General features: G+C 42.6%; 1 protein-coding gene and 1 long non-coding RNA gene across 2 annotated transcripts; one reads left to right on the plus strand and one right to left on the minus strand.

The window, feature by feature from the left end:
- Positions 1–6,482: 6,482 nt before the first annotated feature.
- On the plus strand, positions 6,483–8,570 carry LOC129146193 (uncharacterized). Its single transcript, XR_008552708.1, has 3 exons — positions 6,483–6,619; positions 7,481–7,809; positions 8,414–8,570. It is a non-coding gene; the product is annotated as an uncharacterized LOC129146193 (long non-coding RNA).
- Positions 8,571–11,152: 2,582 nt separating this feature from the next.
- On the minus strand, positions 11,153–12,079 carry LOC119250900 (olfactory receptor 2T27-like). Its single transcript, XM_037518475.1, has one exon. It carries the CDS (start codon positions 12,077–12,079, stop codon positions 11,153–11,155), a length of 927 nt encoding a protein of 308 aa, XP_037374372.1.
- Between the last annotated feature and the right edge of the window lie 10,897 nt (positions 12,080–22,976).

A 22,976-nucleotide genomic window follows, 5' to 3' on the forward strand; every position in this document is an offset into this window, starting at 1 on the left:
AGAGAAGAGCAAGAATTGTCAAATCTTCAAGTATTGAGCATAAGATGAGTTATAAGTATAGAATAATGATTCAATCTATTTACCAGGTAATTACTCCTTCTAGGTGCTATGGACTCTCATATACTCCTCTGCGTGTCCTGCTAATTCAACCTTTTATTTCCCTCTCATGTGTCATTATTATGTTGTCCAAATTGTTTCTGAAATTTGGTAAAGACCAGTAAATTTCAACTCTCTCCCACAAACTTGAACAAATTAGAATCTCACATGTGTCAATAAACCCAAGTGAATGCCCCTCCCCACTGCCCCAGTCCCGCAGCTCCCCCTCCTGCCACGCCCAGCGTCTCCACCCAGCACACCTCCCAGAGGTTGTCCAGGGCACAGTCCCAGAGGACACTTGACCATGCCCAGCCCCTCCCCACCCTGGAGAGCCTGTCCCTGCTCCTCCAGCACAGCCCTGGTCTGGGGAGGCCACACAGGGACGGGTGTGCAGGGAGGTGGGGTGTGCAGGTCCCTGTTTGCCTGCTCCCCAGGATCCAACACTGTCCTGGAACTGAATGATCTGGACATGTGTGGTGTGTCCTGATGCCTCCTCTGTCAGATTCCTGCTCCTGTGGCCTCACTGCTGCCTCCTGGTCCATCCCCTCGTCTGCTCATCTCCCTGCCCCTGACTCCCCCACATCTGAGGACCCAGAGACCATGTTTCCCACAGATTCTGTTCCCGGGTCACACCCACATGTCCCTCCTGCAGGATGTGCTCGTCCACCCCGGGTCCCTCCAGTCCCCTCTGTCCCCCTGAGACTCATGCACGTCAGTGCAGGGAGGAGGCTGCTCCGGGGCTGAGCCAGACAGTCTGTGCCTGTGGCTGTCCCTGCCCGTCCCAGGGCCCCGGGTCCCCCGGGTGCAGGTTTGTTCCTCACACCAGGCCCGTGCGTGAGTGGGGACGCCTGGACACGGGGCAGCCCTGCCCACTCTCCTCTCCCCAACCTCATCCTATCCCAGCTCTTTGGGGTGACAGAGGGGCAGACCCTGGGGAAGCAGAATTTTTAAAGAGAATGTGGGAAATAAACTTGTAGGTATACATTAGTTTGAACATTTAAAAGTACTTTAATAAAAATATTATTATCAATAAGGGCACAGAGTAGTCTAAATGTCAAATATTTTCATTGATTTAAATATCTATAATAATAAGATAAATTTTGACATTCCAAGTTCATGTCCATAAATAGACATCTCTGCCAGGCTCACATTAGTGTCAGAGCCATGAAACCATCTACAGTTATTGCTTAAAATGTTTTTGAATTTCTGCTTGACACCTTTGTGTTGTAAATGTTGTAAAAAAAGGCATAATGCTCCGAATTTTAGCAATAAGTATCTTAAATTTCATCTTATATTTCTATTTTTTCATCTTATATTTCTTTATCATTATAATTCCATTACTAGTGATTTTATTTAATACTTGATATTCACTCACTGTGCTGAAAGCTAACATCAGTTATTAAACAATATTGTCATCGGCCACAATTCAAAACATTCTCTATGAAAAATGAATTAAATGTCACAGACTTTGGAAGAGTTAATGAAAAATTTAATTTCTCCCATTGAAACTCATCCCATAAAAAATATTGTGTGAAATGGAACTATTTGGGAACCTTGAGAATATGTAGTTCTTTTCTGAAAGAATATTTTAACTCCAGTACTTTCGGAGATGTGAAAGGAAGCTTGAAATCTGAAATCTTTCAATCTCAATGGATTCTCCTTGGAAACTGTTTAAGAGCTAAATACCTGCAGTCTGGGGGGAAAGATTCCGCTGCCGTGTCGAGTGTCTGTCCTGAGATTGTCCCCGTGGCGTGGACAGAGGATGTCCCGGCCTCTCACTCCATGGTTGGGGCTCGTGGGGAGCCGCTGAGCACTCACAGCATGTTCTACTCCGTCCTGTGCCGCCTCATGGACTGAGCAGGGCCTCAGGGCTGGGCTATTTGAGCTCTGGAGCTGGTGTCTGTGTGTTGGACACTGTCCAGATTCCAGCCTTCGGCGACCTTCCTCCAGAGGGACAAGTGCATTTTTTATTGTTGTTGACTGTCTTAATTGGCATCATCCTGCAGCATATCCCAGTGATAATTAGTGCACTAAGGGTGCCAGAGGCAGTTCTGTTAGTCTTGACTCCTGTGGGGACTGAACTGTGGTTCCTCCTCCTCAGACTCCATCAGCCTCCACTGACCTGCCATGGGGACCAGGTGCTGGTCCCATTTTTAAAGACAGTGTGGGTCCACGTGGTGGGTGGGCCCGGCTCAGTGTCCATGGGGTCCATGACCCTTGATGACCTCCCCAGACTTGAGGGCACAGAACTTTGACCTCAGCTTATGGCATGTGGTTGCTGAGGAGAGGCCCTCCTTCCAGGCCTGCAATTCCCCCCTGTCCACCAGAGGTTGTCCCCCAGCTCCCTACCTGGGGCTGGGCCTGGCTCTCCCGGTTGCCCAGGGAGGCTCCTGCCTACAGAGAGGGTGTCCCCTGCACACTCTGTCAGGCGGGTTCCCTCCTGGGAGAGGACACCCCCTTTGCTCCTACTCAACGGAGGATATGACTGCGGGAACAGGGCCAGGTGATAATGCTGGGCTGGTGTCTGTATAGGGGTTCAGGGAGAAGGTTGTGAGGTACCTGAGGGAGGAACAACTGGGGCTGTTGCCCCCGGGTATCATGGGGAAATCGGTGTCATCTGAATGTTCTTTTCATGACTTGAGAAAAAGTATAGTTAGTCCTTCCTGCTAATCTCGGCTGAGAAAAGCTTCTCGGCATCCAGGAGCACATTCCCCACATTCAAGTCTCTCAGAAAACAGACTCGGACCACGTGGATTTGGGTGTCCAGCACACTCTGTGAGGGGAAAGTGACATGATGGAAAGTGTGGGTTGAGTGTAAGGAGCGGAAGCGTTGTCACCTGCAGCTCTCAGAGGTCCCAGGATGTAGCAGGACAGAGTCCGCCCAGCTTATTAGACATTAACGCTGAAAAATGACACGATCACACCCTGGACTCCACTGGCCCCGCAGGGTGAGCCCATCCTGGGACTGGGACAAACACATCCATGCAGGGGTCAGGATGTGCCTGCGAAGTTCGGAGCAGGGTCTGGAGCCTGAATCCAACCTTCCAGTGACTCTGCAGGCACCAGCATGTCCTACTTAGAGACTGTCCGTGTCGGCCTTGGCCCATGTATTAACTGGTGTGCTGCTCCCTGTTGTGGTGGGGACAAACTTGTGTGATGGACACTCGCCATTGCCAGGAGTGTGGGGTGCACGTGGCTTCTCCCTGCGCAGGGCCTATGCTCACAGCCGTTTCTGAGGCCCAGGAGCACTCTAGTGTGGGGGGGCCACTTGTTCCTACATGCTCTTGTTCCCTTCTCCTTAGACTTGTATCCCTGTAAATATTCTGGGGTCTGTGTCCACTAGGACATCACCCCATGTTTTCTTTCTGCTATTTTATGGTTTTGGATCCTATCGTGATTTTAATCCACACAATATTGTTCAACAACACTAATGGGGAGAGAACACAAGTTAAACTGCAGTGACGTGTCACTCTCCCCTGCAAGCAGGGACCAATCAAGAGACTGGACAAAACAGGAGGTGAGGGAGGGAGAGAAAGTGCCTCTCACCTCTTTTGGGAAAATGGCTTGGAGATTTCTTCAGACAACAAAAACAGAACAACCATAGGATGGAGCAACCTCTGCTAGGTGTTTGTCCCAGATGCCCAGACACTACAAGGCAGACCATGTACACCCATGTTCACAGGCACACCGTCCACCGTTGCTGTTCATGGCCCCAACACAAGAGCCGTGCACAGAGGAAGGAATAAATAATGTGGGTCCACTCTCAATGGAATACTATACAGCTATTAAAAACATGAACTTATGTATATGGGTCAACACGGATGGACCTTGTGGTGATTTTATAAAGTGAAATAACAGACAGCAAGAGACAGATAGTGGATGGTCTCACTCATCTGGGAATAGAAAATACAGAAATCCTAATGCGGCAAAAGCAAATCTTGGACTAGGGAAAACATGTAGTTACCAGAGGTAACAGGGGATAGAGGGTGGGCATGGAAGTAGATGAGGTAGTAATGGGTGTTTTGCAGAGTGCAGGGTCCCTGTGAATACAGAGTGGGAAACTAACCACCAAATGAAAGCCACCAAAACCATGAATATAGCATTTATTTGATGGTGGCAATTTATAACTTCACATGACTTCATATTATGTCTCTCATGAAATCAAAACCCCATCTCAAAAGACAGAAGTTTTGTCCAAGTGAAGAACTGAAAATATTTTAAAAAAACAGATGAGACTGAAATAAGGATCCCACGGGAATAGATCTTTGATCAAATACATTCATTGAAATGAATGCTTATTTGAGTGATTTTCTAGCACATGTTAGTGCTAGAAATCCAAAATCTGAATGTACTTGGTCTGGTGGTTCCCGTATATATTTTTAGAAGAAATGTTTTCTGGACTGAGTATGTAATGATCAGTCAGGAGAGTGTGGAGACACAGTGACCTGCTCCCTGAAAATACTCTTGAGGGAAGAACATCAACCCAGCTCATGGTCTCAGTAGAAGGAAGACAATAATGAGAAGCTGAATATTTAGGGTACAAATGATGTAGAAGAATAAATATTTACAAATAGTGTCATGCTGACCTTTACATAATGTACTTTACATAGTATAATAAATAGCTATTTCCAAAGCAGAAGAAAAGGGAAGTGAATGTCATCTACCAGATTCAACAAGAAGTCCTGGCATAAGACTCAAAATACAGTTTCAAGGGCCTCCCCGGTGATGCAGCGGTTTAGCACTGGGTTTGGAAGCTGCCCGTGTCCTCTGCGTCACCGGTTTGATCCCTGGCTGCTCCCCAGCCACTGGAGGAGGGTCCCACATGGCGTGCAGACCTCTCCTGTTGCCCGCTGCTCTCCTCAGCAGTGTACTTCTGTCCTTCTGCCTGCTCTGCCCCCCGCTCTGGCTCTGGTGAATTCTCTCACCCTCCCGCACTTCTGATTGTTAGCAGTCCATGTATAAACAATACAAACGAACAAATAAAATAAATAAATAAATAAATAAATAAAGCATGCCTCTATTAAAAAAATTAAAAAAATACAATTTCAAAAACTAAAGGAACCCAAAAATATACACTTTATTTGATGTGTATAACAAATTATGTGTATAAAAAAACATTTTAAAAGTAAAAATGTAGTTCCTCAATAAATATCATACACTTTTTACATTTATTATAGTACTTAAACAGTGTGTTCCTATTACAATCGAATCAGGCATCATAGAAATTAATATTCACATGAGTTGTAGGGTTTAGCATAGACTACAATTCCCCAAGGAAGCTTCCATCCTTCCATTTCTGGCAGAGGCAACTGTGGTTTCCATTTGTCTTTTGAACAGAAATATGAATGTCTCTTAGAGGAAGAAGCCCCATTATAAATGTAAGGGGTGGGAGAACCACTCAGCTGTCTCCCCTCCCCTCCACAGGATGGGTCCCTCAGTAGAGACACACAGGCTGAGGGAACCGAGTGCCCCGGGACTGGGGTCCAGTGACAGTATGCTCCCGAGGACAAATCCTGTTTACCACTGCTTGGTTTCACGTAAATGTTGGTGAAGTGTGAGTTCTAGAGTATTCTTTCCTTTTTTCAAACACAAGTCAGAAATCATTTTATAAACATCACATAATTGGAGGTTTGAGAAATGATAGCAGTAATAAGGAAACCTTTACAGCTTATGCAAGAATATGAGAATATAAATTTCTGGAAAAGGAAAAATCCTGATGCAAGAACTCTGTACTTTATAAATGATAACATGTAGAGTTAAAGGGAAAAAAATGAATAAATGAGGGGCTGTAATTTTAGATTGTGATATCTCACATCTTATAGCATTGGCCCTTCATCAGTCTCCCCACAGCCGACTTCATGGCTTGGTTCCTCAGACTGTATATGACGGGGTTAAAGGGGCACCACCGTGTAGAACAAAGAAATGACCAAGTCAGACATGGACGGAATCTCTGAGGTCGGCTTCAGATAAGCAAAGCTTCCAGTGGAGAGAAATAACACCACAACCAGCAGGTGGGGAAGGCAGGTGGAGTGGGCCTTGGCCTTACCTTCTGTAGAAGGGATCTTTTTGACAGCAGGGAAGATGTGGACATAGGAAATGATGATTAAAGTAAAATAATCCACATCCAAAGTCACACTAATGAGAATGGGGAAAGTTCGCACATTAGATTTTCTGAGCAAGAAATAGCCAATAACTAGGGGATGTCACAAAAGAATTGGGGGACCACAGTAGGAAAACGAAAATGTTCAAGCTGTGTGCATCACAGAGATGACACCCCCCCACCCAGGCAGGACACAGCTGTCAGCTGCACACACCTGCCCCTGCTCATGATGACATCATAATGCAGGGGATGGCAGATGGCAGCATAGTGGTCAAGGCTTATCACCGTGAGCAGTTTCATCTCTACACCTGCTGAAATAACCACCATAAAGACCTGGAGGACACAGCCCGGGATGCAGATGGAGCTGCTGTGCCTCAGAGAGTTGGCAATGTACTTGGGGACCATGGCTGAGAGGAGGCAGAGGTCCGTGAAGGACATAACCCTCAGGAGGAAGTACATGGGGGTGTGGAGGTGCCGGTCCGGGGTGGTGATGAGGACGATGAGCCCGTTCCCCAGCAGGGCGCACAGGTAGAACAGGGAGAAGAGCAGCGGGTACAGGAAGCCCATGGTCCCCTGGGTGGGGAACCCCAGGATAACGAATTTTGTCACGGCCATGAGATTGGTCACCCCTGGAGCCATCATCTGTATAAAAATATTGAGCAGAATAAAACATGACACCTGCAAGGACAGTCACAGGCATGCCCCAGAGGTTACTCCCAGGGTGTGGAGTGGAGCAGCTCCGTGTCTCTTGCTCTCTGTTGAGCCTTTTGTGTTCAGCTCCAGAAACGTGCCTTTATCACACAGGATCTGGGATCGGGAAATGAGGGACATTTCACCTGATCTTAGGATTCTGCTCTGGTTGAATCTCATAGTGGACCGACAGCCCCTCCCTATCGCCCTAGCCCCGCTGCTCAACCTCTGGGTGCAGGTTTGTTCAGGCCCATGCGTGAGTGGGGACATCTGGACATGGGGAAGCCCCGCCCACTCCCCTCCTCACCCCAGTCTCATCCTCTCCTCCCTCTGTGGGGGTGACGCAGGGGCAGGTCCTTGTGACTGTAAGATTTTTAGGAGAATGTAGTAGTATATGACTACTGTAAGATATAAGAGAAACAATTCCAGCTAATTTAATGAAAACAAGAAAAAAATCAACTCAAAAAATGTTGTAGCCTAGGGAAAAAGCTTTTTCAGCGGTCTGGAATCCATATTTATATTAACAAAATTAGATTTTACATAGCTTTGTTGTTGTGTGGAATTAAAATAAAAACAAGATCACATCCATAATAGATTTCCACAGGTGTCTCTGCTTTAATGTGAAGGAACTAGCAATATCAACATGACAGATCAGAGAACCCTGCTACCCTCCCCAACCACAAAGTTGGCACTCTCTGACCAACAGAAAGTAGGAAAAAAGAAAGAAAGAAAATAAAACAAGAACAAAGTACAGATCAAGGGGGACACTGCGTAGAAAAGAACTATTTCAGGCATTGCACCCCGTGAATGGGAACTGTGGAGAACCATGCAGGAATCGCCAGGAAGTGAGAAAACAGCTCCAGGCACCATTAGAGGAAGACAAGGACTCCTCCAGAGACCTGCAAATAGCCCAAGGCCAGCTGGTAAGCTTGTGCAAAAAAAAAATGCACACTGGGAAAGTACATGTGTATTGGGCCTCCCCTGGAGGCGCAGGTGTTTGAGTGCAGCACTGTGGAGCTGAACGCAGCCTCTGCAGCGCAGGTTCGATCCTGGCCAGCAGGCGAGGGTCCCAAATGGCGCGCAGACCTCTCCTGTCGTGCCCGCTGCTCCCCTCAGCAGTGTATATTGTCAGTCTGCCTGTTCTGCTCCCCACTTTGTCTCTGGTGAATCCTCTCACCCTCCCATGCAGCTGGTCTGTACCCTGGTTCTTGTATAAATAAATAAATAAATAAATAAATAAATAAATAAATAAATAAATAAATAAATCTTAAAAAAAATACATGTATCACAACTGCCCAGGTCCCTGCGCCCACAACATAGGTTTGTGGGGAGATGCAACGGAGCTGTCACTAAAGTGAATTTCCCTCACTGAGTAATCAGAAACCAGGCGCCCAGACACGGGAGCGGGGTGCAAAAGGCAGGAAATTTGATGAGTGAACTTGTCCCCATTCTCATTAGTGTGGTGTTGAGTATCTGCTCTTTCATTTTCATCATCATTTCCTATGCCCACATCTTCTCTGCTATTAGGAAGATTCCGTCCACAGAAGGGAAGGCCAAAGTCTACTCCATCTGCCTTCCCCACCTGCTGGTTGTGTTGCTGTTTCTCTACACTGGATGCTTTGCTTATATGAAGCCAACCTCAGAGACCCCGTCCATGTCTGACCTGGTCATTTCTATGTACTACACAGTGGTGCCCCCCACCTTTAATCCCTTCATATACAGTCTGAGGAACAAAGCCTTGAAGACGACTGTGGGGAGACTGATGAAGGGGAGACTCACCAAAATGTAATAGAGAAGATGACTTCATGACTCCATTATGAGAGACTTATTTTAAATTTTCACATAATACTGGCCTTTATGTTTTTCTAAGTTCATATAATTTCATTGTAAAATTTAAAAATATATGCTCATTTTTAAATTACATTTATGATGACTTCATACAGTCTGCTGCTCATATACTCTATTAGCAATAATTGTTCCTCTTTTTAACACTTAGGTGCACTGTGAGATTCTGTGTGTCCTGGAGGGAACTTCCAGACACTCTTTGCTGATCTCCATTTCTGTGCTCCCGGTAGTGAGGGGCACTGGTTGGGTTTCATCTCAGGGGTCAGCAGAAGTTCTCTCACTGGGCAGCCCCTCCAGTCTCTAATGCGGCTTCCCCTTTCATGTCATGACATTCTTGGTCACGTGGTCAGGGATGTCAGGGAGGACAGAGGCCCCTTTACTTGGTGAGTGGGGCCTTCACAGCATAAATAAGGCTTTTGGTCCAAGTTGGGATCTGAGTAGTCACAACCTTCTGTGGACAAAGACCCACACATGTGACGTGGTGGAGACACTCCTGGAAGCTCTGGTGTGGGTGGGTACTGCCGACATTTACCATAAACACACTCAGTGCATGGTGGACACCAGAAATAAGAAAGTTAAGTTCATGTGCACTGTAATTACTAAAAAAATTACAAAACACATTGTGTGGGAATTTTTGAGAAGGAATAAGAGAAGTTAGCAAGTTATGATGCTCTAAACAAATTAATAGCTAGTAGCCAACCTCATATCTAATATTTCCAGAAATGTGTTAGGGATGCCATCCATGACCTCACCCCAAACTTTACAGGAGTGTTGTCCCCATTTATTTTATCACTAGATTGGGCGGGATGACAGCACAATACCCTGGCCGGGCAGGTTATCAAGAGTAATCTTACCTAGAATGTCTGTATTTTTTTACGAAAATATTGAAATAAAAAAAAACCCATCAGATTGACATACAATAAAATAATATTATCATTCAGTGTACACATAAAGGCAATGAATAATTTGAAGGATATTTCAATTTGGGAAGCGAAATGCCCCCATGATTGTCACTTGCTGTCTGGCCTCAGCTCCTCTCTGCTGACTGCATCCACCTTTGCTTTCCCGTCTGTGACGACCCACAATTGAAAATTTCACACCAAAATATTTACCATCACACTACAGCCCCAGCCAACCCTGCTTCTGTCCTATCTCAGGGGGCAACACCAACAAGTCTGTTTGGACCATTTTTCAATCCTGTGGCTACTGGACCATTTAGCACCAGTCAGCTCACAGCTCACACCTGACTGGCCCAAACAACAAGCTAGGAAATACCCACAAAAGGGTGGTTGCTGGGCCCTGTTGAGCCACGGCCAGGACTGGCTTTTGCTGGAGCAGCAGGAGGAGGGACCAGCCCTGCTGCTGTGCTCCCAACACTGAGGTGGCTGGTTCCAGAATCAATGACACCATCACTACACGGGGACTAGAGTAAGATTCCAGTGATGCATGAATGGACAGGCGGTGGGGTGAGTGTGTGTGTGTTTGTGTTTGTGTGTGTGTGTGTGTGTGTGTGTACGTAGGATGGTAGCAGTATAGTGGAAAAACTTCGAACATTTTATTAAAAATCCTGAGTGTCATCATATGCCACGGCGTGGGTGAGCCTGCAAAGGAAAATGCCAAGGAAATGGGTAAACAGGAAAAGACAAATACCCATGATTTCATTGAAAGGAAATTGACAAAGAAAACAAAAGTAGACAGAGAGAAAGAGGGGGGGTGACCGGATGGAAGTGTTGGTTAAAGAGTGTGAAATAGGTGAGGTCAAGAGGCTACATCCTAACAGTTAAGTCTGCATGGGTGGGATGGTGACTGCACTGTGGTCGTTACAACATGTAGTTGAGTGTCTACATGTCACATCCTAAAGTCATGCAATCTTTTGTGTCAGTTTAGAATTTAGGTCTGGAAAATAAACAATCCAGACATTAAACAATGTACACCAACACATATAATACAGCAATAGTTTCACTCTAAATTTCCAAGCCAGGTTTGAAAGAAAGCATCGTTTGGGGAAATGTTTATAAATCTAGAAAGAATAAATACTTTAGAATATCCATCACTTTGATGATATATCTACATGCTCAGTACAGGCAACTGCTAACAGGCATCGCGGTTCATGTTTCTGAACACACACATTTTGAAAATACAATAAATAAGACAATAATAAAGAAGAAATATATTGTAAGTGCCAATGAATAATGAAGATTCCAATATATGTTATCATTGACTACAGAAGGTAGACATGATATGTTTTTTAAATATTACATTTTATTCAGTACAAAATTATATGCTTTTGAACTCAATATCTGAACATAATTGTTTTCCATACTAAATGTAAGTAAGGTATAAATACATATTGTATTCACATTTACAGCAAATGGCAATGCTATTATGGGTTTACAGTTGACACAAGAAAACCCCAATGCCTCACACTCTGAAAACCTTCCGAAAAGCTCTAGTGACATCCTTGTTCCGCAGGCTGTAGATGAGGGGGTTGAGCATGGGCGTTATGATGGTGTAGAACACAGAGACCACTTCTTCCTGCTCGGGGGAGCGGTAGGACTTTGGCACAATATACTTGGCAGTTGCAGCCCCATAAAAGAGCAACACCACAGTCATGTGGGACGAGCAAGTAGCCAAAGTTTTCCTGAGTCCCTGGCCTGATCCCATGCCCAGAACAGTGGACAGTATCCTTCCATAGGAGCCCACAATTGCAGAGATGGGAGGGATGTAAAAAATCACAGCAGTGACATAAGCACCCTTTTCATATTGGGAAGTGTCAGCACAGGCCAACTTCAGGAGCGCTGGCATCTCACAAAAGAAATGATGGATTTCCCTGGAGGCACAGTAAGGAAGTGACAGACTATAGGCCACTTGCACCAAGGCATTGATCAGAGAACCCAGCCAAGTCACAAGCAAGAGGAGCACACAGACCTTGGGGCTTATGAGGATGGGATAGCGCAGAGGCTGGCAGATAGCAACGTAGCGGTCATAAGCCATGACCGCCAGCAGCAGGCACTCTGAGCCAGCAAGGAGATAGAAGAGGAACATCTGGAAGCCACACCCAACGAAAGAGATGCGGTGATCCCCGGACAGGAAGTCCACCACCATTTTGGGTACTAATGCGGAGATACATAGGACATCCAAGAGGGACAGTTGGCTGAGCAGAAAGTACATGGGGGTGTGGAGAAGAGGGTCAGCCCAGATGAGGATGATTATTATGGTGTTGCCAAACAGGGCCACCAGGAAATCGAGCAGGGTGAGTGTGAAGAGGACCCAAGGCACTTGGGTGCTGTGGAACAGATCCAGGAGGATGAAATCACTGTCTGACGTCTGGTTGCTCAGCCATGCCATGCTTGTGTTCCTAACTTGTAACTTTGGAGATTTCTTCAGAATTGTTATGTTCACAGCCCATAAAAATTTTACCAAATTAAATCATGCCTAGCTTTCTGATATCTCATGTCCATTTATGTCCCTACTCTTCATAGTTTAGTAATAGATAGTTTAAGGACATCTTTGTTATGAAAAGTTTTCTAGAAATTGAAATTCTCAAGAAATTATAATCAAGCTGCCTCTACCCTAAATATACACTGAAATGCACAAGTCAATATTTGATTCAGTTCCTTACTCATCAAGGGGATAAAGCATGTGTGGAAAAGACAAACAAAATTTCAGGGTCACAATAAAGCTTTCATCAATTAAATCTTTTCACAATAATTTCCAATTAACTCCACAACTCCCATGTTGTAAAAAGGAAATAATTTTTCTCTGAGGATTCATTAAACATACATGTAATTAAGCAGGATATTTGCCGGAAGCTGCACAGTTATACTGAGTCTGTGGATCCAGTCAATCAAGCAAGCTGCCTGGGGAGGAGAGTATGGAGGACTCAAGCGTGCAGACCTGGACACAGTGACTCTGGAAAGGAATAGGGTCCAAGGGCAGCAGTGGCACAGAGTCCTGCCTGGAGGGTACAGACACATGTGACAATGCACTTCTGTGCGGGAAGCAAAGTGGACTCACTACCCTGCAGATGGGGAGCAGCAGCAAACTCAGGACTATAAGATCCCCAGGGATTTCCCTTCTCTTTTCTTTCCTTCTTGTTCTTCTTCAAACATGAACTTAAAGCAACATCTGCAGTGATAAGGGCAGTAGAAAGCATACTTTCTGAGATTATTTTGGGCATCACTTCTGTGCTGAATGAAAAATGTTCATATTTTCACATTCATCTAAGCTAATTTTCTCTTGGATAGGATGCAGTTGAAGAACTTTCATGAACTAAAGTAATAATAAGACATAAAATTTATTCATATTAAAATGTCATTGTATTAACTAATAGCAAGAGCAGCTATCGAATGCAGTCAGTTCTGCTGACAACACTTGAATCCTGCTGTCAGGTGCCTGCCACTAACATCTCTGACACACAGATACAGGGACATCTGCCATCCTTGCCCTCACATCAGTCCTACAGAGAGATGATCGGAGCTTAGTGGGGCCTGGTGTGGGGCAAAGTTTGAATATGGGGGGATCCTCACATGAACACACAACAGTCCCTGTGCTGAAGTTCATGGATTCAATATTATTATAAGTAAAATAGCACATGGAGGCTTCAAAAACTCAAGTATCATTTTCATACCCAATGTACCAGACTAAGCAGTAGGTCTAGGGTCTTCACTACCGCACTGTATACAAAATTCCCTGTTCCTCAGCCCTAAATTCTAAGACAAATATAACAGCACAGTGTGTATCACAAGGAGGGCCATGCGAGCTGTTGATTCACAGAGAAGACATTCATAGGGCTTTACATGCTCCTTATCTCTAAGAAAACAGAGCTGTCACTTAATTCTCAATTCCAGAATGAGATAAACAATGGTTCCATTTGAAATAATATTTTATGGGATTATTGAAATAAAATAAATATTTACAAGGAATTTAACATAACACTTTTTCATAAATACTTTTTGATGGCTCCCAAAATTGCACAACAGGTGCTCCTCAAAGCTTTCCTGAGTGGCATGCATCAATGCCAACAATGCAAAATGGTCAAAGATAATTTCATGACCAGTATTTGCATTTGTATTTAAATTGAGGTGCTTAGAGAAACCCAGAAAAGATTCTATGCATATATATGCAAAAGTACATAAAAACACAAAGGAAAAAATAATTTGTAGTCGACTACCAAACTGAGAATTCTATCCCTTTAGAATAAAGAACATGAATAACTGAAATCAACCAATGGTGTCAATTGAGAGTAGACCAAGGGAAATGTCACATAATTTTACTTAAGTAACTGCTCATATATCTGAAAAAGAACTTAATTACACATTTGCAACAAATTCATTCCCTCTGGTTTTTATTTTTTTTTTATGAAACTGGGAAGCTAGTCTTTATTAATGAAGATATAATCTATATAATCTTTTCTTTTTTTCTTTTTTTTTTAATATTAAATTTTATTTTTATATTCCCCCATACAATTGCAAACGCCCCATTCTGACCCCAATCCTTCCCCTCCCGCCCCCCACCCCCCAAAAAGTGTCTCTGGTTCATAGTTTTTTGTTGATTTTGATTTTCACTTTCTTATATTCATTTTCCTGGTCCCTTATTTAAGTTTTCTAGATTCCTGCTATGAGTGAGACCATCCGGTATTTTTCTTTTTCTTTTTGGCTTATTTCGCTGAGCATGATCCCTTCCAGTGCCATCCATGTTGCTGCAAATTGCATGTGTTTATCTTTTTTGAATGCTGAGTAATATTCCATGGTATATATGTACCACATCTTCTTGATCCAGTCATCTATTTTTGGGCATTTGGGTTGTTTCCAAAGCTTAGCTATTGTAAATAGTGCTGCTATAAACATAGGAGTGCAGGTGCTCTTTGGAATTGATGTTTCTGTGTCCTTTGGGTAAATACCTAGGAGTGGAATTGCTGGATCATATGGAAGCTCTATGTTTAGTAGGTCCAGAAATCTCCACACAGCTCTCCATAGTGGTTGGACCAGTTTGCACTCCCACCAACAGTGCACAAGAGTTCCTTTTTCTCCACATCCTCGCCAACATTTGTTGTTGCTAGTTTTTTTAATATGTGCCATTCTCACTGGTGTGAGATGGTATCTCATGGTAGTTTTGATTTGCATTTCCCTGATTACAAGTGATGTTGAACATTTTTTCATATGTCTGTTGGCCATTTGCATTTCCTCTTCAGAGAAGTTTCTTTTTAGCTCTTCTGCCCATTTTTTGACTGGATTATTTTCTTTGTTGTTGCTGAGTCTCATCAGCTCTTTGCAGATTTTTGTGATCAGTCCTTTATCATTAGTGTTGGGTGCAAAAATGTTCTCCCAGTTGGTGGGGTTTCTCTTTGTTTTTGTTATTGTCTCTTTTGCTGTGCAGAAGCTCTTTAATTTGATGTAGTCCCAGCTGTTTATCTTTCTCTTCACTATCACTGCTTTGGGTGATGTGTCTGTAAAGATGTCTTTGATGTGCAAATCCCGTGTTTTATAGTGTTTCACCTATATTTCCTTCTATGTATTTTATGGTTTCAGGTCTTATGTCTAGTTCTTTAATCCATTTTGAGTTGATTTTTGTGTATGGTGTGAGGTAGTGGTCAAGCTTCATTCTTTTGCATGTAGCGACCCAGTTTTCCCAGCACCATTTATTGAACAAACTTTCTTTGCTCCAATGCATAGTCTTTGCTCCTTTGTCAAAGATTAGTTGACCATAAATCTGTGGGTTTATTTCTGGATTTTCTATTCGATTCCATTGGTCTGTATGTCTGTTCTTGTTCCAATACCATGCAGTTTTGATGATTATGGCTTTGTAGTATAGTTTGAAGTCTGGGAGTGTGATGCCTCCATTTCCTTCTTTTTTTTTCAGTAGAGCTTTGGCTATTCGGGGTTTTTGGTGATTCCATATGAATTTCATCAATAATTGTTCTATTTCTTTGAAGAATGCCATTGAGATTTTGATTGGAATAGCATTGAATCTGTATATTGCTTTTGGTAGGATGGCCATTTTAATAATGTTTATTCTTCCAATCCATGAGCAGGGGATGTCTTTCCATTTGTTTGTGTCTTCTTCTATTTCTTTTAACAGTGTTTTATAGTTTTCTTTGTATAGGTCCTTTACCTCTTTTGTTAGATTTATTCCCAAATATTTAATTTTTTTTTGTTTCGATAATAAAAGGGTTGGTTTTTTTGATTTCTTCTTCTTCAGATTTATTGTTTGTGTATAGGAAGGCTACTGACTTTTGCGTGTTGATTTTGTATCCTGCCACTTTACTGAATTGATTGATAAGTTGAATTAGTTTTTCTGTGGAGATTTTGGGGTTCTCTATGTATATTATCATATCATCTGCAAATAGTGATAGTTTGACTTCTTCTTTTCCTATTTGGATTCCTTGGATGTCTTTCTCTTTGTCTTATTGCTCTGGCTAGGACTTCCAGTATTATATTGAAAAGCAGTGGTGAGAGTGGACATCCTTGTCTTGTTCCAGATCTTAATGGAATTGCTTTCAGCTTTTCACCATTGAGAATGATACTGGCTGTTGGCTTGTCATAGATGGCCTTTATGATGTTGAGGTATGTTCCTTGTATCCCAAGAATTTCAAGGGCTTTTATCATGAATGGGTGTTGCACTTTGTCGAAAGCTTTCTCAGCATCTATTGATATTATCATATGGTTTTTATATTTCTTTTTGTTGATGTGTTGGATAATGTTGATTGATTTTCGGATGTTAAACCATCCTTGTGCCCCTGGAATGAATCCAACTTGGTCGTGGTGAATTATCTTATGGATACATTGTTGGATTCTGATAGCTAAAATTTTATTGAGGATTTTTGCATCAGTGTTCATTAGGGAGATTGGCCTATAGTTTTCCTTTTTTGTGTTGTCCTTATTCGGTTTTGGTATTAGTGTAATATTGGCTTCATAGAATGTGTTTGGTATTGTCCCTTCTTTCTAAATTTTTTGGAAGAGTTTGTGAAGGATAGGCACTAATTCGTCTCTGAATCTTTGGTAGAATTCATTTGTAAATCCATCAGGCCCTGGGCTTTTGTTTTTGGGGAGGTTTTTGATTACCATTTCAATTTCGCTGCTTGTAATTGGTCTGTTTAGGTGTTCTATTTCTTCTTTATCTAGCTTTGGGTGATTGTAGAGTTGTAGGAATTTGTCCATCTCCTCTAGATTGTTGAACTTGTTTCCATATAACTGTTCATAGTAGTTACTGATTATTCTTTTGATTTCTGCTGTGTCCGTTGTGATTTCTCCTCTTTCATTTATGATTCTGTGTATTTGTGCTTTCTCCCTTTTTTCCTTTGTGAGCCTGGCTAGGGGTTTGTCTATTTTATTTATTTTTTCAAAGAACCAGTTCTTGGTTTCATTGATCTTTTGGATTGTTTTTTTAGTTTCAATTTCATTTATTTCTGCTTTGGTTTTTATTATTTCTTTTCTTCTACTGGTTCTGGGGTTTTTTTGTTGTTCTTTTTCTAGATCTTTGAGCTTCGAGATTAGGTTGTTTCTTTGAGTTCTTTCTTGTTTTTGATGTGAGCTTCTATTGCTATATATTTTCCTCTTATTACTGCTTTTGCTGCATCCCATACATTTAGGATATTGGTGTCCTCCTTGTCATTCAATTCAAAGAATTTTTTAATTTCTTCTTTGATCTCCTCGTTAGTCCAGTGGTCTTCCAGTAGTGTGGCTTTTAATCTCCATGAGGTAGGATAGTTCCTTGCCTTCTTTTTATGATTTATTTCTAGTTTGATGCCTTCGTGGTCAGAAAAGATGGTTGGTATGATTTCAATCTTGGTGTATCTGTTGATGTTTGTCTTGTGCCCCAGTATGTGATCGATCCTGGAGAATGATCCGTGTGCGCTTGAGAAAAATGTGTACTCCGTTTTTTTTGGGTTTAGTGTTCTATCGATGTCTGTTAAGCCCAAATGCTCTAGGTCCTTATTTCGAGCTTTAGTTTCTTTACTTATTTTTTGTCTTGTTGATCTATCCATTGTTGATAGTGGTGTGTTGAAGTCTCCCACTATATATGTGTTTTCTCTGATGTCTGTTTTCAGAGAGGACAACAGTTGTCTGATATATTTTGGTGCTCTTTTGTTTGGTGAGTATATGTTAATGAGTGTTATTTCTTCTTGAAGTATTGTCCCCTTAATCATAATGTAGTGACCATTGGGGTCTCTTTTTATTTTTTTGAGTTTGAAGTCTGTTTTATCTGATATAAGTATAGCTGTTCCTGCTTTCTTTTTTGGCCCATTTGCTTGTAGGATTGTTTTCCATCCTTTGACTTTGAGCCTATTTTTATCTTTTGTAGCTAAATGTGTTTCCTGGAGACAGCAAAAGGTTGGGTTTTGTTTCTTAATCCAGGCTGCAACTCTGTGTCTTTTTATTGAAGAGTTTAGTCCATTTACATTTAGAGTTAATATTGATATGTTAGCATCTGTATTTGCCATTATGTTTGTCTTTCCTTTGATTTTATTTATTTATTCTTTTAATAACTTTTTTTTTTTTTTGGTCTTCTTTCGTTGTTATTCGTCCCTCTGAGGTTCTGGCTTTAGGATTCCTTGTAGTATTTTTTGGAGTGAGGGTTTAGTCGCAATGAAATTCCGGAATTTCTCTTTGTCTGGGAAGGTCCATATTCTTTCTTCATGGAGGAAAGAGAGCTTTGCGGGATAGAGTATTCTTGGTTGGCATCTGTTTTCTTGGAGTCTGTTGACTATGTCCCTCCACTCTCTCCTTGCCCGTAGTGTTTCTTCAGAGAAGTCTGATGTCAGCCTGATTGGTTTTCCTTTGAATGTTATCTGTTTCTTCCCTCTTGTCAGCTTCATTATTTTTTCCTTGTCCTGGATTCTTGGGAGCTTTACTATTATGTGTCTTGCTGTGTTTTTCCTTTCGTCGTGGAAGTTTGGTGTTCTTCTTGCTTCTTGTATATCAATTTTCAGCTCCTTCTTCTCATTTGGGAAGTTCTCTTCAATTATATCCTTGAATATTTTCTCTGTTCCTATGTCTCTCTCCTCGCCTTCTGGGATTCCTATAACTCTTATATTTCCTTTCCTCATGGAGTCAGATAGTTCCCGAAGTCTTTCTTCATTCTTTTTCCTTCGTACTTCTCTTTCCTTTTCTGTTTTGGTTCTTTTTATTTCTGTGTCTTCAAGATTACTTATTCGTTCTTCCATTTCATCTATTCTGCTTTCATTGCTTTTCCCAGAGTTCTTTAGTTCCTCCATTAATTCTTTGATCTCCTGCATTTCTCTTACTTCCCTCTTTAGGGACTCAATTTCCTTCTTTTGATCTATCACTTTTTTAATCATGGCAATTTTAAATTCTCTTTCTGGAAGGCTCAGAAGTTCTTCCAAGTTGCTGTCGTTGCAATCTGGGGAGTGGTTTTCTTTTTGTGGTGTGCTTCTTTCCTGAGGAGTTTTTAGGTTGCGTGTGGTTCTTCTACTCCCTACTGTCTGTTTTCTAATTTGTCGTATGCGTTGGGACACTGTGTTGCTCGGACTGACTGACATCTTGGGTGAACTTCTCCGCTCCCCTCTGGCTCTTCCAGGAGCCATCTCTGTCTTCTGGGGTAGCTTTCTGCTGGTTTTAGGCAGTTTTTACTGAAGAAATGTCCCTGTTCTAAAATGGCGAAGCGGGATGCAGTCCCTGCGCCTCCGGTTTCAGGCACACTCTTCTGCGCACCCAGTCTGCCCCGGACGTGGGTGCCTGCTCCCTCTGTGGGCTCAGACTGCTGGTCGGAAGGGGCCTGGTGTGGAATAACTTCCCGGCTGGCCACTGGGTCCTCCAGAAACCTTCTGCCCTTTTCAAGCAGTCTTAAGAAATGTCCTGTTTTATAGGGTGTTAGTGACTTTTTTTTTTCCTGGTCACTAGGTGGCGCCAGAGATCTCTCCTATTGTCCTTGGGGGGCTGTTTTTCGCCTCCCCCCACCCCGTGGGGCAGAGAACAGAGCGGGAATGGTAGGGTACACCTCAACAGCTTTGGGGTGCTGTGTCTGCCTTGTGCCCCACCGTCGTGGAGAAACCACGCCCCGAATTTTCGTGCCCCGGGTCTCAGTTCAAAGCCCTCAGTTCCAGGACGCGGGCTGTAGCCCAGTTCAGTGGCGCGGGAATGGCGCCTTTTGCACCGCTTCCGTGCCTGGGCGCCTGGTTCCTGCTCACTCAGGGAGGGACCTTCACCTCCTCCCCGCAAGCCTAGGTCGTCTCCCCGCAAGCCTAGGTCGCAGGCGCGGGGACCTGGGCAGCCGCGATCCAGGTCTGCACTTGCTTTTCAAGCGCGCCGAGCGCGCCGCTTTCCCGCGCCAGCTTACTGGCAGCCCGGGCTGTGTGCGCGTCTCCCGGGGTCTTTGTTCTTCTCTAATGGCGCCCGGAGCCGTTCGCTCACCGCCGAGGCGGATCCTGCAGGGTTCTCCTCAGCTCCCGTTCACGGGGTGTGGTGGCTGCAATAGTTCCTTTCCACTCACAGTCCCGCTTGCTGCCTCGTTTGTTTTTGTTGGCCGTTTTGGTTTGTTGTTTCCCTCCTCTCTGCGGGTCGGAGAGTGCCTCCTCTGTGGGCGGGGGAGGGGAGCAGGGTTCTGCGCTTCCCTCCCTTCTAGTCCTCTTTTATGGCAACTTTCTTCTTCGGGCAGTTTGCTGGCGTCACCCGTTTATCTTCCGTGTCCCACTTCTCACTGGGACCTGCCGCTTTTCCTCCCTATTCACTTTTTTTAATGGGAGATCTTACTCGCAGCGTCTCCTCGCCGCCATGTTGCTCCTATATCTCCCTCTGGTTTTTAAAAAGTCTTTCAGGAAAGGCTTTGAACAACAGAGAGGAGAGACAGCTGGTATTTCTACACTTCACCCCTCTTTCTTGCATAGAACTGACCACTGCCCTGAAGACTGACAGTAACAAATTGCACCTATTTGAAAATAAAAGGAAATGTGATTTTCAACTCAGAATCAGAAATTGCCTTTCATGTGGTACTAGTACATAAATGCTGGTTCCACATAACTAAACTGCTTACTTAGATGGAATAAAACTTGCTAATATTTTCAATATTAATATATTTAATATTATTGACAGATTTGCCATTAATTTTAAATGGATGGGATTGTCTTAATTGTTCCATTATATGCTATGGAACAGCATTATATAATAGGCAACTTAAGGAAACATAACAAATTTCTCTTCCAGAGAAACACGCTCTTACTTACTCATAGGAACAAAATGAACGCTGCTTATGCACTGCTGCCCATACATGTCTTGCTTCTTCCAGTGCGAGACACACAGTCCACCTGAACACACAGATTAAATACCTTGAAATCATTGCTTCAAGAGGCCAGGGTCAATTTACTGTTGCACAAACATCCCTCAAAGTGACTGTCCCCAACTGCAGCTTGGTCCCTCAGGCAAAGCCTGTAGCAATTATCTCCCTGTCCTTAATGGCCTTGAAGAAATAGTTATAACTATCTCACAAGTATGTGCAGTCTCTCCCTCAGGAAATACACTTTTCTGAAGTGATGTGTGTTCAAAACGTAGAGCAAATATCAATTTCAAAGCAAAGATACATCAACTACTTGATGGTTGTGTCAAAAACAAACTAATTATAAATACCACTAACAAATTAAAAATAACTTTTAATCACTCCTTATCTTGTTATGTTGTAGAAATATTTTTATGATTTTTGGCCATTCCACAAGCTAGGATTGAAATGCTGCAAGTTGAAGGTAAGCCAATTGAAAGTGAAAACTCCTGTGATGGCAGTCTTTGGGATGAAGGTGCTTGGCTGGTGGTGTGAACCACATTCATATGGATTAGGACAAGGATCCACACCAGGTCCTCAAGATGAAGTGGGATGAAAGGTTCCCTCCTGGCCGTGTGAAATAACCCAGAGCATTCTCATTGAAGCAAAGACAAACACTTTGGGAGAATAGTCTTTCCCTGAGCCTTAGCCCAGATGACAGAAGGGTATTTCCCCAACAACTGCTCAACACACTTTGCTCATTCACCTCAGAAACAGGGAAGGCTACAATGCAATTTTGAAGGTCACTCTTGGGGACACATGCCCTATGCATGCCTAAAATTATACCTAAATCATAGGCTCAACTCCACATACATACCACATCACTACAGCTATAGAGCTCTAGTATATAACAGTGTATTACATGCTAAACAAGGAAGATATCTAAGGACGAGTTCCTACAGAAACACAAAAAGTAGCAGGGACACATGCGTGGACACTACATGTGTTTGAACTTGGGGACAGCAAAAACTATGGAAACTTAAAACCCAGCTGAACTTCTTTTAGTTACATAACATATCACAATAAAAGTCTTAGCTCAGTCTCTATTACCAACAAATCATGTCTCTCATTTAACAGAAAATTACAAAGGTGGCCATTAGCAATAGAAGCAGAGGCAGAGAGTATACAGATTTGCAATTATCACAGAAAAAATTAAAGCAACCACGAATACTATGCTCATGAATCCAATTGATATATTACACAATAAAAGCATGATATCATTGCAAGTAAACAGATGGAAGATGTAAATCAACATGAGCTCCTCTTTTTAAAAAATGCTTCAGGTGAAAAATATTATAATACACAGTTGAACAAAGATGAAATAAATCATTGTCACTAGTAAGAGGAATAAAATGTACACTATGAAGAGAAGGAGAGATAATTTTTTATTTGAAAAAAAATAGAAATAAAGGAGACTTTGATGGGATAATCAGTCAACTCAACAACTGAGGAAATAATCAACCACCATTAATATTTGTCCATACAAGATTTCCCAAACAGAGCAAAAAAGGGGTGATTGGGGAATTTAATTAAGAGTCAGGAAGTATGGGTTTATATCAAAGGCAATCAGGCAAGACAGATTCATGAAAGGAATCCAAATGGGAAAAAGAAGTGAAACTATCATCATATGCAGATAATATGATATTATATAGAGAGAGTCCTTTAAAAATCCACAGAAAAACTAAAACAACATATGTGTTTAGTAAAGTACCAAATTACAAAATCAATATACAAAAATTAGTAGTCTTCCTGTATGCAAACAATCAATCTCAAGTGGAAGAAATTAAGAAATTCATCCCATTTACAATATACCCACAAAAATTAAATCCCTTGAAATTAAAGTAACAAAGGAGATGTATACAAGGAAAACTTCAAAATACTGGTAAAAGAAATAGAAGACACAAAGAAATGGAAAGATACTCTCTCCTCATGAATTGGAAGAATTAACATCATAAAAATGGTCATCATACCAAAA

This window comes from Talpa occidentalis, unplaced genomic scaffold, assembly GCF_014898055.3.
Source record: "Talpa occidentalis isolate TD23 unplaced genomic scaffold, MPIMG_talOcc4v2.1 talOcc4.18, whole genome shotgun sequence".
NCBI lineage: Eukaryota > Metazoa > Chordata > Mammalia > Eulipotyphla > Talpidae > Talpa > Talpa occidentalis.

Coding starts and splice junctions, on each gene's coding strand:
- LOC119250900 (XM_037518475.1), bottom strand. CDS start 12,079: ATGGCATGGCTGAGCAACCAGACGTCAGACAGTGATTTCATCCTCCTG.